Genomic DNA, 21,600 nt, shown 5'->3' on the forward strand with positions numbered 1-21,600 from the left:
AAAGTCCAGATTGTCTGATGTAAGTATAGCTACTCCAACCTTCTTTTGACTTCCAGTAGCATGACAGATATTTCTCCATTCCCCTACTTTCTATCTGAAGGTGTCCTCAAGTCTAAAATGTGTTTCTTGTAAACAGCAAATAGATTTTTTTTTTTTATCCATTCTGCTAACGTATGTCTTTTGATTGGAGCATTCAGCCCATTTACATTCAGTGTTATTGAAAATACAGGTTTAGAGTCATTGAGTTGTTTGTGAGATTCATTCTTGTGGTAGTGTCTCTGGTAACTTGTGTTCCTTGGAACATTTCCCTCATAGAGTCCCCTTCAGGGTTTCTTGTAGGTGAGAAATTCTTTCAATTTTTGTTTATTTGGAAAGACTTTTATCTCTCCTTCTAATCTAAATGACAGGCCTGCTGGATAGTGGATTCTTGGGTGCATATTTTTTCTGTTTATCACATTGAAGATCTCCTGCAATTCCTTTCTGGCCTGCCAGTTTTCAGTAGATAGGTCTGTCACCACTCTGATAGGTTTCCCTTTGTATGTTAGGGCCGTTTTATCCCTAGCTGCTTTCAGATTTCTCTGTTTGTCCTTATATTTTGCTAATTTCACTTTGATATGTCATGCAGAGGATCGATTCAATTTATGTCTGAGGGGAGTTCTCTGTGCCTCTTGGATTTCAATGTCTGTTTTCTTCCCCAGATTGGGGAAGTTTTCTGCTATAATTTTTTCAAGGACTCCTTCAGTGTCTTTCCCTCAATCTTCCTCTTATGGCATTCCTATGATATGGATATTGTTCCGTTTGATTGTATTCTGAGTTCTCAGACTCTCCTTTCGTGTTCCTAGATCAGTTTATCCCTCTTTTTATCAGCTTACTCTTTTCCCATAATTGTATCTTCTACATCACTCATTCTCCTTTCTGTCTCTTCAATCTGTGCATTGGATGCCTCCATTTTATTATGTGTCTCATTTATAGCATTTCATTTATAGCATTTTTCAATTCATCACAACTATTTTTGAGCTGCATAGTGTTTATAGCAATAGTTTCTCTGATGTCTTCCATGCTTTTTTCAAGCCCAGTGATTAATTTTATGACTATTTTTCTAACTTGTTGTTCAGTTATTCTGCTTATATCTGTTTTGAGCAGTTCTCTAGCTGTCATTTCTTCCTGGAATTTCTTTGGAGGAGAATTCTTCTGTTTCGTCATTTTGGTTAGCTTTCTATCTCTTGTTAGTTTTAAAAGCTTGTTATGCACTCTGCACCTGTGAGTGCTGCTGTATTAAAGAATGCTCATTGACTGTCTATGGCCTGTCCATTCAGGAGGTGTTCTTTTACTATTGTCTCTTCGTCTCTCTTCTTGTTTGCTTATTTTATTTCCTTACTCGTAGTGGTATTTGGGACTCTCCACCATGTGTACTTTCCCTTGTTTCTTGAGGTAGCCCTGGAAAGGAAAAGGACAGGCAAACACACAGGGAACAAGGCACACAAACGCACAGACAAACCCAATAGACATACAAACAGAAAGGGAAAAAAAAAAAGAAAAAAAAAAGAAAGGACAAAAAGACAAAACAAAACAAAAAAAAGAGGAAGGCGGGATGACAAATAATAAAAATAAAAATAAATAAGAAAGAATAAAGAAGAAAAGAAAAAAGAAAAACCCGAAAGATAAAGGACAGTCAAAAAGCCTAAAACCAGAATTCCCAACTACAAATAAAGAGTCGGCTGTATGCAGTGCTGATGGAAGAGCATATACAAAGAGAGAAATGACAGGGAAGGGAGAAAGTGAAATTGGAAATGAAATGACCAGGTAGAGAGACTAAGAGGCTTGACTGAGAGGGAGAAATTGTAGAATATGTTTAGAGTTGAGGAGAAAGAAACAAAAATGTTACTCAGAGAAACTATATAGTCTGATTACCCCAGAAAGAGAGGGATAAAACGATAGCAGTGGATGTGTATGTAGAATGTACATATAGAGAATGGATTAAATGTGACTGTTTATGCAAACCAGTGACCTGAGTGCCCTGTCCAGCAGAGTGGAGGGTCACAAATGAGACAAGGGAGAATATATCTGAATAGAAAAAATTGATCTAGAATTAATCATGGCAGTGCATCCATTGCATCCATGTTGGTCTTGCCCCAGGCTCCAGTAAAAAAAAAAAAAAAAAAAAAAAAAAAACAGCTGTCTAGCAGGGATGGGCATGATTTGGTGTAGGCAGGTCTTCGCCTCCACTGTGTCCTTCCGGTAACTCCCTGAGGCCCTCCCCCGGTGGTTCTGGGGAGAAAAGTGGCAGTGCCCCAGTCCCTTCTTGAACCAAGGGGTGCAAATGACTCTTTTAGTTCCAATCTCCCTGAACTGCGGGCGAAGCCAAGGTGGGCTGTGGTCTACGTACCATATTCCGCCTCATTTCCAGGTCCCAGTCAGCTTGCTTTATTGATACCGCCGGAAACACAGTCCCACAGGTTGCTGCTTCCGCGATGCTGGGGGTAGAGCGGGGTGGGGGTGGTGGTGAGGGTCGGGAACGGTGCAGCCTCAGATCAGCCCGGGTCAAGCGGCAGCACAGCCTAGGATCCACCACCTCCGCACTGCCAGAGGTCAAGCCTGGGGAATTCAATTTCTAACCCGCTGCCTCTGCGCCTCTGGGGATGGTGCCGGGAGTGTAACAGAGCAGTTTTTCCTGGCGCCTGGCACCAGGGGCACCCAGTTCAAAGTCAGCACCCTAGCTAGAACTACAAACACTCTCCTTCCTAGCCAAGGTTTTCTCTTCTCCAGGGATAGTTCTATGAGCAATTTCAGCCGCTTTTTCTTTTCCTCTCGACACACTGTGGCTGCCCACGAGGGAGCTCCCTCCACTCCTTCCGTGTCTCTGGTTCTGGCCAGCTTTTATCTTCTCCAGTTCGTATTCACACACTTATGAGGTTTCCTCCCCAGTGTAATCTGTCTTTTTATCTTCCCAAACTCCTGTGGCTCAGTGTCTTATGGCTTCAGGGCTTCTCTGTTTGAGAGATGGGTGTGAGCATAATGCACAGAGCTCCCTACTTCTCCACCATCTTGCCTCCAAACTTTTTTAACTTTTTAAAATATTTTATTAATTTCTGAGAGAGAGAGAGAGAGAGACCGTGAGCAGAGGAAGGTCAGAGAGAGAGACACACACAGAATCCGAAGAAGACTCCAGACTCTGAGCTGACTGTCAGCACAGAGCCCAATGTGGGGCTCAAACCCACGAACCGTGAGATCATGACCTGAGCCAAAGTCAAACAACCGACTGAGCCACCTAGGTGCCCCTAAACTGGACTTTAAAACAAAGACTGTAACAAGACACAAATAAGGATACTATATAATCATAAAGACGACAATCCGAAAATAACAGTTGGAACTATTTATGCACTTAACATGAGAAGACCCACACATGGAAAACAGTTAATAACTAACATAAAAGAAATAATGGATAATAAAACTATAATAGTAGGAGACTTTAACACTGCACTTACATCAATGGACAAAACATCTAAACATTAAATAAATAAGGAAACAATTGCTTTTTAAAATGTCCTAGATCAGATGGACTTAACAGGTATATTTGAAACAATATAACCTAAAACAACAGATTACAAATTCTTTTCAAGTGTATATGGGATATTCTCCAGAACAGATCACACATTAGGTCACAAAACAGGCCACAATAAATACAAAATGGTTGAAGTAATACCATGAACCTTTTCTGACAACAACACTATGAAACTTGAAGTAAACCACAAGAAGATTTCTGGGAAGATCACAAATACATAGAGGTTAAAGAACATGCTACTAAACAATGAATGGGCCAACCATGAAATCAAATAAAATATAAAAATATACATGGAAACCAATCAAAATGAAAACACAGTGGTTAAAAACATTTGGGATGCAGCCAAAGAGGTTCTAAGAGAGCAGTGGACAGCAATACAGGCCTACCTCAAGAAGCAAGAAAAATCTCACATATATCACTTAGCTTTACACGTAAGGGAGCTAGAAAAAAAACAACAAGCAAAGCTTAAAGCCAGGTTAAGTAGAGAAAAAATAAAGATTAGAGCACAAAAAAATGATATAGAAACTATAAAAGAGAATAGAAGAGATCAATGAAATCAGGAGTTTGTTCTTTGAAAAAATTAATAAAATTTATAAAACTCTAACCAAATTTATCTGAAAGGATCCACACACAGAGGAGGAGGCAAGATGGCAGAGAAGTAGGGAACTCTGTACATTGCACTCGCCCTCATACTTCACATGGAGAAGGCCTGAAGCCATAGGAACCCTTACAAAATCCAGGAGTTTGGGAGGAAAAGGAGACAGAGTCTGCTGAGAAGACCTTCTAGCGTGAGTGCAAACTGGCGATGATAAAATCAGGCTGGGACAAGAGACACAGAGGGACGGGGGTGATCCCCCTCTGCAGGGAGTTTAGAGGGGAAAGAGAGTGGCTGAAACTGCTCAAGACACTGTCCCTGTTGCTGGGGAACAGAGAAACCTCCGCTCAGGACACAGAGGGTCCCGGTTTCCTGCTCTCGAGCTGACCCTGTGCAAGACGCACTCATCCCAGGCGACCCCCAGGGAAACTGCACCCTGCACGCCATCTCAACCTGGAGGGGACGTGTGGCGGCCGCACCTTTGTGCTTTTAGCTTGGCTGGATCCCTAGAAGGGAGGCGGAGAGCTTAAAACTGGGAGATTTGCCCGAGAGTTTGTGTTTCAGGCGACGAGACACAGAAGGACCCGGTTTCCTGCTCTCCAGCTTACCCTAGGTGGGACACATTCATCCCAGGAGAGCCCCAGATGAAACTGCTCCTCACTCGCCAACCCGAACTGTAGGAGACAGGAGCAGTGGCTTCTGGCTGAATCCCCAGGGGGAAGGCAAGACGCTTGGGACAGCCCTGAGCGGATCTCCTGTGAGTTTGTGTCTCAGGCAATTTCAGTGGTGTGCGCGGACTGGGATCTGGAAATGAGGCCTGGTCTGTGATATAGAGCATGGTCCCCCTTAGCTTTGCCCCCAGCACAGGGAGTTTACACAGCCAAAAAAGTGAGTTGCAGCGCTTGGTTTAAGAAGGGACTGGAGCACTGCCACTCTTCTCCCCACAGCCACCAAGGCAGGACTCCCACAGGACCCATTGGATCAAACCATGCACATAACTACTAAAGAGCTGCCCTCCTCCTTTTTTTATTTTATTTTATTTTATTTTATTTTATTTTATTTTATTTATTTTATTTTATTTTATTTTATTCTATTTTATTTTATTTTATTTTATTTTTTTACCAGATCAGGGGCAAGACCAACATGGATGCACTGCCCTGATTATTTCTGGTCACTGGCTTGCTTAAACAGTCACATTTAATCCATTCTCTGGATGTAAATTCTACACCTTCCTACCTTTTCATCTCTTTCTCTCTGTAGTAATCAGACTATATAGTTTCTCTGGATAACACCATCATCATTTCTTTCGCCTCTTCAAACATATTCCACTCTTTTGCTCTTTAAAAAAAGCTTCTTCTTCCTTCTGCCTGCTCATTACATTTCCAATTTCGCCTCATCCCCACCCTGTCATTTCTCTTTCTCTATGCTCTTCAATCAGCACTGCATACACCCAGCTATTTATGTGTAGCTGGGAAATCTGGTTATATGCATTAAACTGTTCTTTGTCTACTGGTTTTCTTCCTTTTTCCTTTTCTTTTCTCCTTTTTTTCTTTTTTATGTATTTTTATTTTTTATTATATGCCTTCCCTCCTACCTCTTTACTCATTTCTTTTTCATTTTCCCTTTCAGTTTGTGTGTTTATTGGATTTGTATGTGCGTTTGTGTGCCAATGTTCCCTGTGTGTTTGTCTGTTTTCTTCTCCAGGGCTACCTCAAGAAACAAGCCAAAGTACACATCGTGGAGAGTCACAAGTACCACTACGAGTAGGAAGAAAAATAACCAAGGTCTCAACAAGAAAGACCAAGAGATACCATTCAAAGAACACTTTCTGAATGGATCGGCCCTGGACAGTCAAACAGCCTTCTTTGGTGCAGCAGTGCTCTCAAGTGCAGAGTGCATAACAAGCTTTTAAAACTAACAAGAAATAGAAAGCTAACCAAAATGAGGAAACAAAAGCACTCTCCTCCGAAGAAATTCCAGGAAGAATTGACAGCTGAGGAATGGCTCAAAACAGATATAAGCAACATAACTGAAAAAGAATTTAGAACAAACTCATAAAATTAATAGTTAGGCTTGAAAAAAGCATGGAGGACATCAAAGAAACTATGGCTACAAACACCATGGAGCTTAAAAATAGTTATTATGAATTTAAAAATGCGATAAATGAGATACATAATAAACTGGAGGCGTCCAATGCTCGGAATGAAGAGGCAGAAAGGAGAATAAGTGATTTAGAAGACAAAATTATAGAAAAAGAAGAAACGGAGAAAAAAACAGATAAACTGATCCAGGAACATTAAAGAAGAGTTCAAGAGCTGAGCGATACAATCAAACGGAACAATCTCCGTATCATAAGAATCCCAGAAGAGAAAGAGAGAAGGAAAGGTGCTTAAGGAGTCCTGGAACAAATTATAGCAGAGAACTTCCCCAACCTGAGGAGGGAAGTAGACGTTGAAATTCACGAGGCACAGAGAACTCCCCTCACTCGTAATTTGAATCAATCTTCTGCAGGACATATCATAGTGGAACTGGTAAAATATAAGGACAAAGAGAGAATTTTGAAAGCAGCTAGGGAGAAAAGGGCCCTCACATACAAAGGGAAACCTATCAGAGTGGTGACAGACCGATCTACTGGAACTTGGCAGGCCAGAAAGGAAAGGCAGGAGATCTTCAATGTGATGAACAGAAAAAATATGCAGCCAGAATCCTCTATCCAGCAAGCCTGTCATTTAGAATAGAAGGAGAGATAAAAGTTTTTGAAATAAACAAAAATTGAAAGAATTTGTCACCGCTAAGCCAACTCTACAAGAAATACTAAAGGGGACTCTCTGAGGGAAATGATGCAAGGAACACAAGATGCTAGAGACACACCACAAGCATGAATCCCACAAACGACACAATGACTCTAAACCCATATTATTCAATAATAACACTGAATGTAAATGGACTTAATGCCCCAATCAAAAGACGGAGGGTAGCAGAATGAATAAAAAACCAAAATCCATCTATTTGCTGTCTACAAGAAACTCATTTTAGACAGGAGTACACCCTCAGATTGAAAGTAAGGGGATGGAGAAATATATATCATGCTAGAGGAGGTTAAAAAAAAAAAAAAGTTGGAGTACCTATACTTCTATCCAAGAAACTGGACTTTAAAGTAAAGATAGTAAAAAAAAATAATAATAATAAAGTAAAGATAGTAATAAGGGATGAAGAAGGACATTATATAATAATTACAGGGTCTACCCATCAGGAACAGCTAACAATTATAAATGTCTAGGGACCAAATATGGAAGAACCTAAATACATAAAACAATCACAAACAGAAACACTCTTATCGATAAGAACGTGCTAATAGCAGGGGACATTAATTCTCCACTTACAGCAATGGACAGATCAACTAGACAGAAAATCAATAAGGACACAATGGAATTAAATGACACATTGGACCAGATGGATCTGACAGATATACTTAGAACTCTATATCCTGAGGCTATGAAATTCACATTCTTCTCAAGTGGGCATGGCACATTCTCCAAGATAGATCACATACGGGGACATAAAGCAGCCCTCGATAATATAAAAGAATTGAGATCATACCATGCAAACTTTCAGATCACATTGCTATGAAACTCGAAATCAATCACATGAAGAATTCTGGAAAGTCCTCAAAAATATGGAGACTAAAGAACACCCGACTAAAGAAGAAATGGGCCAATCAGGCAGTTAGAGAAGAAATTTTTTTAAATGTTTTTTTAAATTTTATTTATTTCTAGGAGAGAGACAGCATGAGTAGGGGAGGGTCAGAGAGAGAGGGAGCCACAGACTCTGAAACAGGCTCCAGGCTCTGAGCTGGCAGTCAGCACAGAGCCCGACGTGGGGCTCGAACCCACGAACCGTGAGATCATGACCTAAGCGAAAGTCGGAAGCTTAACCAACTAAGCCACCCAGGCGCCCCAGAGAAGAAATTTTTAAAAATATGGTAACAAATGAAAATGAGAATACAACAATCCAAACTCTATGGGATGTGGCGAAAGCAGTCCTAAGAGGAAAGTACATTACACTCCAGTCCTATTTCAAGAAATTAGAAAAAGCACAAGTGCAAAATCTAACAGCACATCTAAAGCAACTAGAGGGAGAGCAACAAGAGCACACCAAACCTAGTAGAAGAAGAGAAATAATAAAAATAAGGGTAGAAATAAACAATATAGAGACCAAAGAAACAGCTGAAGAGATCAATGAAACCAAGAGCTGGTTTTTTGAAAAAATAAACAAAATTGACAAACCTCTAGCCAGGCTTCTCAAAAAGAAAGAGAGAGCACTCAAATAGACAAAATCATGAATGAAACGGACTTATTACAACCAACTCCTCAGAAATACAATTATCAGGGAATACTATAAAAAACTATATGCCAACAAACTGGACAACATAGAAGAAATGGACAAATTCCAAAACACAAACTCACTACCAAAATTCATATGGGAAAAGATAGGAAACCTGAGCAGACCCATAACAAGTGAGTAAACTGAGTCAGTTATCAAAAATCTCCCAACAAATAAGAGCCCTGGGCCAGATGCCTTCCCTGGGGAATTCTACCAGACATTTAAAAGGGAAATAATACCCATTCTTCTCAACCTATCCAAAACATAGAAATCGAAGGAAAACTTCCAGGCTCATTTTATGAAGCCAGCATCACTTTGATTCCCAAGATACACAGAGACCCAGCAAAAAAAGAGAACTACAGGCCAATATCCTTGATGAATACAGATGGAAAAATCCTCAGCAAGATACTTGCAATCGAATTCAACAGCACATAAAAGAATGATCCACCAAGATCAAGTGGGATTCATTCCTGGGTTACAGGGCTCGTTCAGTATTCGCAAATCCATCAGTGTGATACATCACATCAACAAAAGAAAAGGTAAAAATCATACGATCCGGTCAATAGATGCAGAAAAAGCATTTGACAAAATACAGCATCCCTTCTTAATAAAGACTCTAGAGAAAGTCGGGATAGAAGGAACTTACTTAAACATCATAAAAGCCATCTATGAGAAGCCTTCAGCTAACATCATCCTCAACAGGGAAAAACTGAGAGTTTTCCCCCTGAGATCAGGAACACGACAGGGATGTCCACTCTCACCACTGTTGTTTAACATAGTGATGGAAGTCCTAGCATCAGCCATCCCACAACAAAAGGAAATCAAAGGCAACAGAATTGGCAAAGAAGAAGTCAAACTTTCACTTTTCGCAGACGACATGATACTCTACATAGAAAACCAGACAGATTCCACCAGAAGCCTACTAGAACTGATCCAAGAATTCAGCAAAGTTGCAGGGTACTAAGTCAAGGTACAGAAATTGGTTTCATTTTTATACGCTAACAATGAAGCAACAGAAAGAGAAATCAAGAAACTGATCCCATTCATAATTGCACAAAAACCCATAAAATACCTAGGAAGTAACTTAACCAAGAATACAAGAGATCTGTATGATGAAAACTATAGAAAACTTATGAGGGAAAGTGAAGAAGACACAAAGAAATGGAAAAACATTCCATGCTCATGGATTGGAAGAATAAATACAGTTCAAATGTCATTACTATCCAAAGCAATCTACACATTCAATGCAATCCCAGTCAAAATTGCAGCAGCATTCTTCTCAAAACTAGAACAAACTATCCTAAAATTTGTATGGAACCACAAAAGACCCCGAATAGCCAAAGCATTATTGAAGAAGAAAACCAAAACGGGAGGCATCACCATCGCGGACTTTAGCCTCTACAACAAAACTGTCATCATCAAGATAGTATGGTTGGTATTGGCACAAAAACAGACACATAGGCCAATGGAATAGAATTGAGAACTCAGAATTGGACCCAAAGGTATACACCCAACTAATCTTTGACAAAGCAAGAAAGAGTATCCAATGGAAAAAAAGACAGTGTCTTTAACAGATGGTGCTGGGAGAACTGGACAGCAACATGCAGAAGAATGAAACTAGATCAATTTCTCACATACTACACACAAATAAACTCAAAATGGATAAAGGACCTGAACGTGAGACAGGAAACCATCAAAACCCTAGAGGAGAAATCAGGAGACAACCTCCTTGACCTCCACCGCAGCAATTTCTTACCTGACACATCCCCAAAAGCAAGGGAATCAAGAGGAAAAATAAACGATTTCCCAAAAATTTCCATAAAACTAATAGGCAACCGACGGAATGGGAAAAGATTGTTGCAAATGACATATCAGATAAAGGGTTAATATCCAAAATCTATAAGGAACTCACCAAACACCACACCCAAAAAACAAACAACCCAGTAAAGAAATGGGCAGAAGATATGAACAGACACTTCTCCAAAGAGGACACCAAGATGGCCAACAGACACATGAAACGATGCTCAGCATCCCTCCTCATCAGAGAAATACAAATCAAAACCGCACTGAGATACCACCTCACGCCAGTCCGAGTGGCTAAAATGAGCATACAGAGGACTCTAGATGCTGGCGAGGATGTGGAGAAACAGGCACCCTCCTACTCTGTTGGTGGGAATGTAAACTGGTGCAGCCCCTCTGGAAAATAATGTGGAAGTTCCTCAAAAAATTAACAATAGAACTCCCCTATGACCCAGCAATAGTACTGCTAGGAATTTATCCAAGCGCTATAGAAGTGCTGATGCATAGGGGCACATGTACCCCAATGTTCATAGCAGCACTCTCAACAATAGCCAAAACATGGAAAGAGCCTAAGTGTCCATCAACAGAAGAATGGATCAAGAAGATGTGATTTATCTATAAAATGGAATACTACATGGCAATGAGAAAAAATGAAATCTGGCCATGTGTAGCAACATGGATGGACCTTGAGGGTGTTATGCTGTGCGAAATACGTCTGGCAGAGAAGGACAAATATCATATGTTTGCACGTACAGGAGGATTAGGAGGTATTTAACGGAGGATCATAGGGGAGAAGAAGGGGGGAAATGGTGGGGGAGAGGGAGAGAGGCAAACCATGAGAGGATCTTGAATGATGAGAACAAACTGATTACTGATCGGTGTGGGGGGAGGGGGGAGACGGGCATGGAGGAGGGCACTTTTTGGGATGAGCACTGGGTATTATCTGGAAACCAACTTGACAATAAACTATTTGTAAAAAAAAAAAATTTAAATAAAAGATTGCTTATCTTTTAAGGATTGTATTATAAGGGATTTAAACCTACAATATATATTTTTGTATTGAAATTTTGTCTAGCAAGCTTTTATCAGTTTAATGCTAAATGTTAAAGAAAACACTAAGATATTCAATTTTAGAGGAAAGGACCCTGTAAGATTTAAAGCATTAACTTAGTTGTACCCTCTCTTCTCTTTTCTAGGCAAAGTGACTGTTGGTATTGCCTTGTACTGCTTTACGTACGACCGCTGGATTGGCAAGTTACTTTACCTAGAGGACTTTTATGTCATACAAGCTTACCGAGGTCAAGCTACACTTGATATATATTATAGTTTAAAAATTAAAATGGCGTATTTTAAGGAGATAGGGTTTCAGTATAAATATGGTGTGTAAGTTAGTTTATGTAATCACTTCTATTTCATGAACCTGATCACTGTCCTAGTTATCCCTGCATATGGTGAAAACACAATCACAGATTAGAAAAAATGCTTTATTAGTTCCCATCAAAGCTTGAATAAAGCTAAGTTATCATAGCTATCCTTTTATCTTAAAAAATGCTTTTATAATTTGGGTTGTTTTGTCTAAAAGTGAATAGGAAATACAGTATATTATGATAGTGACAGGGACTCATTTTTGCTTCACCAATCTTTAAAATAAATCCAAAATCTTTTCTATTACCGTTGGAACCACATTACAGTTAGGAAAAAGATTAAAAAAAAAAAAAACATTCATGAGTTGACTTTCAACACAAGCTACTAAGAATATATAATTACCAGATACAGGTTTTAAATTTTACTTCAAGATTAAAGTAAATAAGGGGCGCCTGGGTGGCTTAGTCGGTTAAGCGTCTGACTTTCGCTTAGGTCATGATCTCGCGGTTTGTGGGTTCGAGCCCTGCGTTGGACTCTGTGCTGACTGCCAGCTCAGACCCTGGAGCCTATTTCAGAGTCTGTATCTCCCTCTCTCTCTGACACTCCCCTGCTCACGCTGTCTCTCTCTCCCTCTCCTAGAAATAAATAAAAATATTTTAAAAAAAGATTAAAGTAAATAAGTGTGGTAAGTACATTTTTTCACCTCATGGGTCATTTTCTATTATCTATTTAAAAGGTCTAGGTATTGGAGCTGAAATGCTGAAAAAGTTAAGTCAGGTATGCATTACATTTATTATTGGTATTCTATACACTCTCTTTTTCTTCATTAAATATTACTTAATAAGGTATAAATTAGATAATTTATCTCACCTTCTGAACATAACCTCAAAATGTACTTATTCTTTTTATTTCAATTAAACTAGATCTTCAAATCAGATACTCATATAAATTATATTTGAATTATATGTAACAAAAAATTGATTTCTATATAATCCGCAACCACCTTATATACCTCTGTTATAAAGCAGAAGTAAGCAAAAGGGAGATTAGAATGCAATTTTACCCATAATACAGGTCCATGGTATTAGTATACTAATAGCATTAAAACTACTTCTAGAAGTTCGAGGAATTGGAGCCTCCTAAGCAATCTTTGGCCCAGGAACACACCTAGATAACAGCCACTTCAGTGCAACCAACCCAGAAAATGACCCAAAGACTAGCAGAACAGACTTTCCATAGTTATTCAGAGAGAAGTCCAAATGAAAAGGATGGGACAGGCAGAGATAAGGTCAGGAACTAAATTCCTGAGGAGACTAAACACAAATGAGAGGAACACCACAAGCACATAGAAGGGAGCCCAGGCATGGGGGAATCTGCACTGGAGACAAGCCCCTGTAACATTTGGCTATGAAAACCTTGGGACTTAACTTCCTGAACTTTTACAACTAGCTGGGCTTAACTCTAGGAACTTTAGTAATCGGTGGGCTTAGCACCGAGAGAAAAAGAGAAATAGGAGACTGAGTCCCCAGCGTTAAAGAGACAGCATAACAATCTCACCAGTATACAGCATAGAAGCAGAAGTATGAAAAGTGCCTGGGGTATCCCAGAAGATTTATTTATAAATCTCAGAATATGTACTAGAGGGGCAGAGATCTTTGGGAGACTACTCCAAGAATAAGAGAGCTGGTGGGAACCATTTCTCTCCACACACCCCCTCCTACCACCTACTCCCCAACCTAGATAGCTGGATACTTGCAGGTAACAGGGGGTACACTGCATCTACCTTACGAATACCATGCATCCCACTCAACACTCTACTCCGGATCCATTCCACCAAACCTGCTCCACTCAGCAGGAGTCCTTCCAAAGCAGCTCCTGCCAGGTCTTATTCAAGCAGCTCTGGCAGTGACCTGCACCAGTCCGAAATTACTCCTGTCTTGGGGAGAGGGAAAGATAACCACACACATCAGCTCGACTATAGCCCAAGGCAGCCAAACCTTATTATTGGCAGTGCAGAGAGAGTGCCCTGCTGATCAGTGCATCTGGAACACCAGAAGATGGACTAGGGATAGGGATCTGATCTGGTAACTGACCTTGTCCACCAACAAAAAGTCTCTCCGGCAGCATAGGCAGAGAGTCCTGCAGCTTGTAGTCACTGCAGCCATAGAAGTTTGGGGCAGGCATCTGGTCTGCCAGCCATGCCCCCCAACAAAAGCCTCTTAGGGTACAAGGCAGGGAGAACACCTTGCAGGTTGATGCTACCAAAGCGCTAAGAGATAAACTGGGGACAGGCATCTGATTTGTCTGCAGCCTCTGCCCACCAACATAAGCCTCTCAGAAGACAATACAGGGACAGCACTCTGCAGTTTGACATGACTTCAGCCCCAGCAAACCAGGCTTAGGGCAGGCATCTGATCTGACTTCTGACAATGCCCAACTATAAGTCCACTGTAGCCACAGAATGGACCCTTAACAGCACAGGACCAAACATGGCCCATGATAGTCAAAGTGGGCCATTGCAGCCAACTGGACTGAATGTAAATAAAGCTTAGCCACAACAGTAGGACATACACAAACCACATAGAGGATATCCATGAAGCACCTGGCTCTGTTGAAGAGGGGACATTGTGGTACAGGGCACTACAGGACCTCTTCTTTGTAAGGCTACTACATTCAAGATCAGGAGACATAACTGACTTTCCCAATACATATAAACAGAGAATTAGACAAAATAAAACACAGGAATATATCCAAAATGAAAGTACAAGTCAAAACCACAGCAAAAGAGCTAAATGAAATGGAGATAAGATTCCTGATAATGAATTCAAACTAATAGTCATAAAGATATTGGACTTGAGAAAAGTGGAAAATCTCAGGGATACCTTCAACAAGAGATTAAAAAAAAGAACCAATCAGATGAATAATTTAATAACTGAAATGAAAAATAGACTAGAGAGAATCAATAGATTAGAGGAGGCAGAACAGATCAGTGAGCTGAAAGACAAGAGTAATGGGAAGCAACAAAGCTGAACAGGAAAAAGAAAAAAAGGGTAGAAAATTTATTTGAAGAAATAATAGTTGAAAACTTCCCTAAATCTGGGGAAAGAAACACATATCCAGAACCAGGAGGAACAGAGTCTCCAACAAAATCAACTCAAGGAAATCCACACCAACACACATAATAATTAAAATGGCAAAAAAAGTAGTGATAGAGAATTTGAAAATAAGAGAAAAGTTGCATACAAGGGAAACACCACAAAGCTATTAGCTGATTTTTCAGCAGAAACTGCAGTCCGGAAAGACGTAGCATAATATAATCAAAATGATGAAAGGAAAAAAACCTGCATTCAAGAATACTCATTTCATGACAATCCAGCAAGGCTGTCTTTCAGTATTAAACTAAAGATAAAGAGCTTCCCAGACAAACAAAAATTAAAGGAGTTCACCACCACTAAACTAGTGTTACAAGAAACACTAAAGGGAATTCTTTGAGTGTGAAGAAAATGTGATAATCAGGAGTAAGAAATTATGAAAGAAAAAAAAATTGCATTAAATACAAACAAAATAAAAGCCATGGATGAATCAGTTATAAAACAAATATGGAGGTTAAAACACAAAAGCAATAAGATCCAGTGTATCTATAAATATCTGTCAAGGGATTCACAAAAGCAATAAGATCAAGTGTATCTATAAATATCTGTCAAGGGATTCACAAAATGAAAAGATGTAAAGTAGGACATATTATACATAAAATGTGGGGGGAGGATAAAAACTTTTCTTAGAATGAACTGAAACTTAATCAACCATTAATTTAATATAGACTGTTACACTGTATACATGTTATATATGAACCTAATGAAAAACATAAATCAATTGAAAAATCAATATGGAAACAGTGACTTTGAATCATATATTGGACAAGATGAATGATAGATATATTCACAGCATTCCATCCCCAAATAGCAGAAGACACATTCTTTTCAAGTATATATGGAACATTCTCCAGAGCAGATCATGTTAGGCCACAAAACAAGTCTCCATAAACAAAAAGATTAAAATCTATCATGCATCTTTTTCTAACCACAATGACATGAAAACTAGAAATCAAACACAAGAAAAAAATCTGGAAAGAACACAAATACATGGGTTCTAAAAAGGGAGAGAGGCAAACCATGACAGACTCTTGAATGATGACAAAAACTGAGAACTGATGGATGTAGGGGGGAGGGGGGATGGACATGGAGGGCACTCGTGGGGATGAGCACTGGGTGTTATGTGGAAACTAATTTGACAATAAACTATTTGTAAAAAAAATTAAATAAAAAATTAAAAATAAATAAATATATAACATGGTATTAAATAAGTGGGTCAACTAAGAAATTTAAGAAGGGATAAAAAGTACATGGAGACAAATGAAAATGAAAACACAATGACCAAAATCTTTGAGATCCAACAAAAGCTGCTGTAAGAGGAAAGATTATAGCAATATAGGTCTACTTGAAGAACTAACCAAAAGCTCAAATAAAGAACCTAACCTTACACATAAAGGAGCCACATGAAGAACAAAGCACAAAGCCAGTAGAAGGAAGGGAATAATGAAGATTACAGCAGAAATCAATGAAATAGAAACTAAAAAGAAAAAGAAAGGAAAGAAAAAAGAAAGAAAGAAAAAGAAAAATAAAGAAGGAAGGAAAGAAAAGAAAGAAATAGAACAGATACATGAAACCAGGAGCTAATTCTTTGAAAAGATCAACAAAATTGATAAACCTCTATCCAGACTCATTAAAAAACAGAGAGAAGACTCACAAATAAAATTAGAAATGAAAGAGAAATAACAACCAATACCTCAGAAATACTAAGGATTATAAGAGAATATTATGAAAAACTATATGCAACAAATTGGACAACCTAGAAGAAATAGATAAATTCTTAGAAACATAAGACCTTCCAAAGTTGAGTCAGGAAGAAATAGAAAATTTGAACAGACTGATTACTAGCAATGAAATTGAATCAGCAATCAAACAACTCCAAACAAACAAAAGCCTAGGATCAGATGGCATCACAGATTAATTCTATTAGACAGTTAAAAAGGAATTAATACCTTTTGTTCTTCAACTATTCTGAAAAATGAAAAGAAGGAAAGCTTCCAAACTCATTCTACAGCATTACCCTGATATCAAAGCCAGATACACTACAAAACAATACTAAAGGGCAATATCTCTGATGAACATAGATGCAAAAATCATCACAAAATGTTAGCAAACCTAATGCAACCATTCATTTTAAAACGATTATTCCCTATGATCAAGTGAGATTTATTCCATGGATGCAAGGGTGGTCCAATATTCACAAATCAATATGACATATCACATTATCAAGAGAAAGGATAAAAACCATATGATCATCTCAGTAGATGTAGCAAAAACATTTGACAAAGTATTCATTCCTGACAAAAACTTTCCACAAAGGAGGTCTAGAGGAAACATACATCAACACAATGAAAGCAATATATGGAAAACCCACAGTTAATAGCATCTTCAGTGGTGAAAAATTGAGAGCTTTTCCTCTAAGATCAGAAACAAGAATGTCCACTCTTACCATTGCTATTCAACATAGTACTAAAATCATAGCCACAGAAACCAGACAAGAAATAAAAGACATCCAACTTGGTAAGGAAAAAGTAAAACTTTCACTATTAGCAGATAACATGATATATAGAGAAAACCCAAGACACTACATCAAAAAAAAAAAAAAAAAAAAAAAAACCCTACTAGAACTGATAAATGAATTCAGTAAAGTCACAGGATAAAAAATTAATATACTGAAATTTATTGCCTTTCTATAATACTCAGAAAGAAGTATCAGAAAGAGAAATTAAGAAAACAACTCCATTGACAATTGGACCAAAGAGTAAAATGGCTAGGAATAAACTTAACCAAGGAGGTGAGCAACCTACTCCCAAAAACTATAAACCACTGATGCAAGAAATTGAAGATGACACAAATGAAAACAGATTCCATGCTCATGGAGTAGAAGAACCAGTACTGTTAAAATGCCCATACTACCCAAAATAATCTACAAATTTAATGTAATCCTTATCAAAATACCAACTCATTTTTCACAGAAGTAGAACAAATAATCTTAAAATATGTATGGAAGCACAGAAGACCCTGAATGCCCAAAAGCAATCTCAAAAATCAACAAAACTGGAGGCATCGAAATCCCAGATTTGAAGATATACTACAGAATCATCAAAACAGCGTTTTACTGGCACAAAAATAGACACATATATCAATGGAACTGAACAGAGTTCATAAATAAATCTATGCTTTTATGGTCAATTAATATATGACAAAGGAGGCAAGAATATGCAACGGGAAAAAGACAGTCTCTTCAACAAATGGTGTTGGAAAACTGGACAGCTACATGAAAATTATGAAACTTGACCATTTTCTTACATCATACACAAAAATAAACTCAAAATGGATTAAAGATCTAATGTGAGACCTGAAAACATAAAATTCCTAGAAGAAAACATAGGCAGTAATTTATTTAATATCAGCCATAAAATATTTTTTTAGATGTCTCATCTGGAAGGAAACAAGTGTAAAATTATACTATTGGGACTATAGCAAAATTAAAACCTTTTAGAGAGGAAAGGGAACCATTAGCAAAACAAAAAGGGTATCTACTGAATAGGGGAAGATATTTGCAAATGCTATATCTAATACCAGGATAATATCTAAAATAATATAAAGAACTTATACAACTTAACACCAAAAAAAAAAAAATCTAATTAGGGGTGCCTGGGTAGCTCAGTCGGTTAAGTGTCCAACTTCAGCTCAGGTCATGATCTCGTGGTCCGTGAGATTGAGCCCACTTGTGCTATAAACAAACAAACAAACAAACATTTTTTAAAAAGTGGGCAGGGGACCTGAATATTTTCCCAAAGAAAATATACAGATGACCAACAGACAAAAGAAAAGATGCTCAACATCACTCACTATCTAGGAAGTGCAAATTAATAGCATAATGACATATCACTTTACACCTGTCAGAATGGCTAAAATAAAAAACACAAGAAATAACAAGTGTTGGTGAGGATGTAGAAAAAAAGGAACCCTCATTGACTGTTGTTGAGAATGCAAAGTGGTGCAGCCACTGTGGAAAACATTATGTAGTTCCTCAAAAAATTAAAAAAAAAGAATTACCATATGATACCGTAATTTCACTTCTGAGTATTTATCCAAGGAAAATAAAAATACTAATTCAAAAAGATATATGCACCCCTATGTCTACTGTAGCATTATTTACAATAGCCAAGCTATGGAAGCAACTTATGTGTCCATCAACAGATGAATGGATAAGAAAGTGTGGTATGTATATATATTATGTATACACATGTACATAAACACACAATGAAATATTACTGAGCCATAAAGGATGATTTGCAACAACATGGATATACCTAGAGGTCATAAATCCAAGTGAAATAAATCGGAGAAAGAGAAATACTTTATAATTTCACTCATATATAGAATTTAAGAAAGAAAACTAATGGATAAAGGAAAAAAGTCAAACAAAACAACACTCTTAAATACAGAGAACAAACTGGTGGTTGTCAGAGGGGAGGTGGGTGGGAGGGATGTGTGAAATAAAGAGGATTTAAGAATACATTTAACTTGATGAGCACTGAGAAATATATAGAATTGAATCATTATACTGTACACCTGAAATTAATATAATCTTGTATGTTAATTATACTTCAATTTTAAAAAAGCACAGTACAAAAACAAGATCCTTTTTTCCTTTGGAAATGCAAGTGAAACTTTTAGAAATTTTTTCTGTAGAATAAAGAAACAAACTGAAGAGGATTTATAGAGAAACCAATGAGTAGACTTTGCAAATTACTTCTGGACTTTTTAAAACTCAACAGGGCTTTTTTATTCTTACAGCTTTAGAGAAGTTCAAGAGTACTTCTCTTGTATTATTGTATTATTATCTGGAAGTATTATTTGGAATACTATTGTATTATTATTTGGAAGTATTGTACAGACATAATGCCTTGCATATTGATCTTAAATAAAATAAATGTGTTAATGAAGACTATGCTTTCAAGTAAAAGTAATTTCTATTTTTTTTAAACAGATAGCCATCAGAAGCCAATGTAACTGCATGCACTTTCTTGTTGTCATTTGGAACCAGGGCTCTATTGACTACTGCATTCATCGAGGGGCTTTAGATCTTTCCTCTGAAGAGGGTTGGCATCTGTTCAGGTTTAACAGAGAACTCATGGATATGGCAAAGGAAGAGTGAAAGATGATTCATTTCAACTTGTCCCAACTTGTGCTACGACACTTGAATGTCACCTGAGTCGAACAGCAGTTTGACTTTGAGTGTTGTACAATACAGCAAGTGATCAAACTCTTGAGCAGATCTTTTACTTTGAAACAGATTCGGCAGATACAGTCAGCTTATTTTATCCAAACTAATATACTAATGACTAGTAGCTGAGCTGACGATCCAAAAGAGCAGATAAGTCAAGACTCACTTAAAAAAAATCACTTTATAGTTAGCGTTTGGCTATTTATTTTTACCTATCATATCTCACTAAATTTAATATGTTTTTATTTTCACATCTGTAACACAGCTGAAATTGGGATAAGTATAATGATCAACTTGCGTCATTTTTCTCTTAAAGGTAAATAATGTGTCTTAGATTTGATGAAATATGGATTCATTTGATTATAAACAGATCTGAGGTACAAAAAATTCATTTGAAATGCTGAAACCAAATTTGAAGGAGCTTACTTATGAAAACTAGTAAGTGAACTATTTCCCCACCTTGAGCAGTTCAAGCTCTTTGGTTGTATTTATCTTGAAAAACAACTACATATAACACTATATACATATGTTTCTTTCCTTTCTAGTAGAGTATAAGCCCTTTGATAGAATTATTATTACTTTTGCATCCTGTGTTCCAATCAGCATAAAACATGTGACTTCTTACTACGTACCAGGTATTTCATGGGCATAAAAGTTACACAAAGATGAGTCAGTCCTACCCATGAGGCATCTTGTCTGGGAAAAAATACTAAACTACTTGTAGTTTTATAATAAATTGGATGGATTGTCACAGGTATAAACACCATTCCTATAAAGGAAGGTGGAATAGAGAACATTTAAATCCTACCTTGGAGTATTGAGAAAGGTGACGGTGGAACTAGGTTTGAATAGAAGTTGTAATATGGAATAGGATGAGACAAAAAAAAATTCTAAGAGGAAACACCAGCATAGGCAGAGAAAAAAAAAAAAAACAAAGCATGTTCAAGAAGCAAATGATATGTTATAGATAAAATATACATTAGCAGTAAGGTGAGAAAGGAGAGGGAAGATAGGATTAAAGTTGAACTGGGATCATAAATGAAGGGCCTTGTATGTCATGCTTAGGGGTCTTGATTTGAATGTATAGGCAATGATGAGTTCCTGAAGATTTCAGAGAGACAACTAATCCTAATGGTTATTAGGAAGACAACTATGTCATAATATTATGACAGAGGAGTTAGAAGAATAAGGTAGCAGACACTAGATGTTAGCTGAAACTCAACACCCATTCCATATCCCTTACTCCTTGCCTTCCTCACCATAGAAAAAAGTATGATTTGCCACTTTATCTTTTTAAAAATTTTTTTAATGCTTTTTATTTATTTCTGAGAGAGACAGCATGAGTAGAGGAGGGTCAGAGAGAGAGGGAGACACAGAATCTGAAACAGGCTCCAGGCTCTGAGCTAGCTGTCAGCACAGAGCCCAACATGGGGCTCGAACCCACCAACCGTGGGATCATGACCTGAGCCGAAGTCAGATGTTTAACTGACTGAGCCACCCAGGCACCCCT

General features: G+C 37.9%; 1 protein-coding gene across 1 annotated transcript; it reads left to right on the forward strand.

The window, feature by feature from the left end:
- Window positions 1–5,989: 5,989 nt before the first annotated feature.
- Window positions 5,990–20,021, forward strand: LOC120227259 (spermidine/spermine N(1)-acetyltransferase-like protein 1). The gene is made up of 4 exons (XM_039225402.1): window positions 5,990–6,050; window positions 11,537–11,638; window positions 12,442–12,482; window positions 19,854–20,021. Exons 1-4 carry the CDS (start codon window positions 5,990–5,992, stop codon window positions 20,019–20,021), a joined length of 372 nt encoding a protein of 123 aa, XP_039081333.1.
- The last annotated feature ends 1,579 nt before the right edge of the window (window positions 20,022–21,600 follow it).

Source organism: Hyaena hyaena, unplaced genomic scaffold, assembly GCF_003009895.1.
Source record: "Hyaena hyaena isolate Hyena2069 unplaced genomic scaffold, ASM300989v1 scaffold_2123, whole genome shotgun sequence".
Taxonomy (NCBI): Eukaryota; Metazoa; Chordata; class Mammalia; order Carnivora; family Hyaenidae; genus Hyaena; species Hyaena hyaena.

Coding starts and splice junctions, on each gene's coding strand:
- LOC120227259 (XM_039225402.1), top strand. CDS start 5,990: ATGGATCGGCCCTGGACAGTCAAACAGCCTTCTTTGGTGCAGCAGTGC. Junction 6,051..11,536: donor GCAGTGCTCTCAAGTGCAGA/GTGCATAACAAG, acceptor TCTCTTTTCTAG/GCAAAGTGACTGTTGGTATT. Junction 12,483..19,853: donor TGCTGAAAAAGTTAAGTCAG/GTATGCATTACA, acceptor TTTTTTAAACAG/ATAGCCATCAGAAGCCAATG.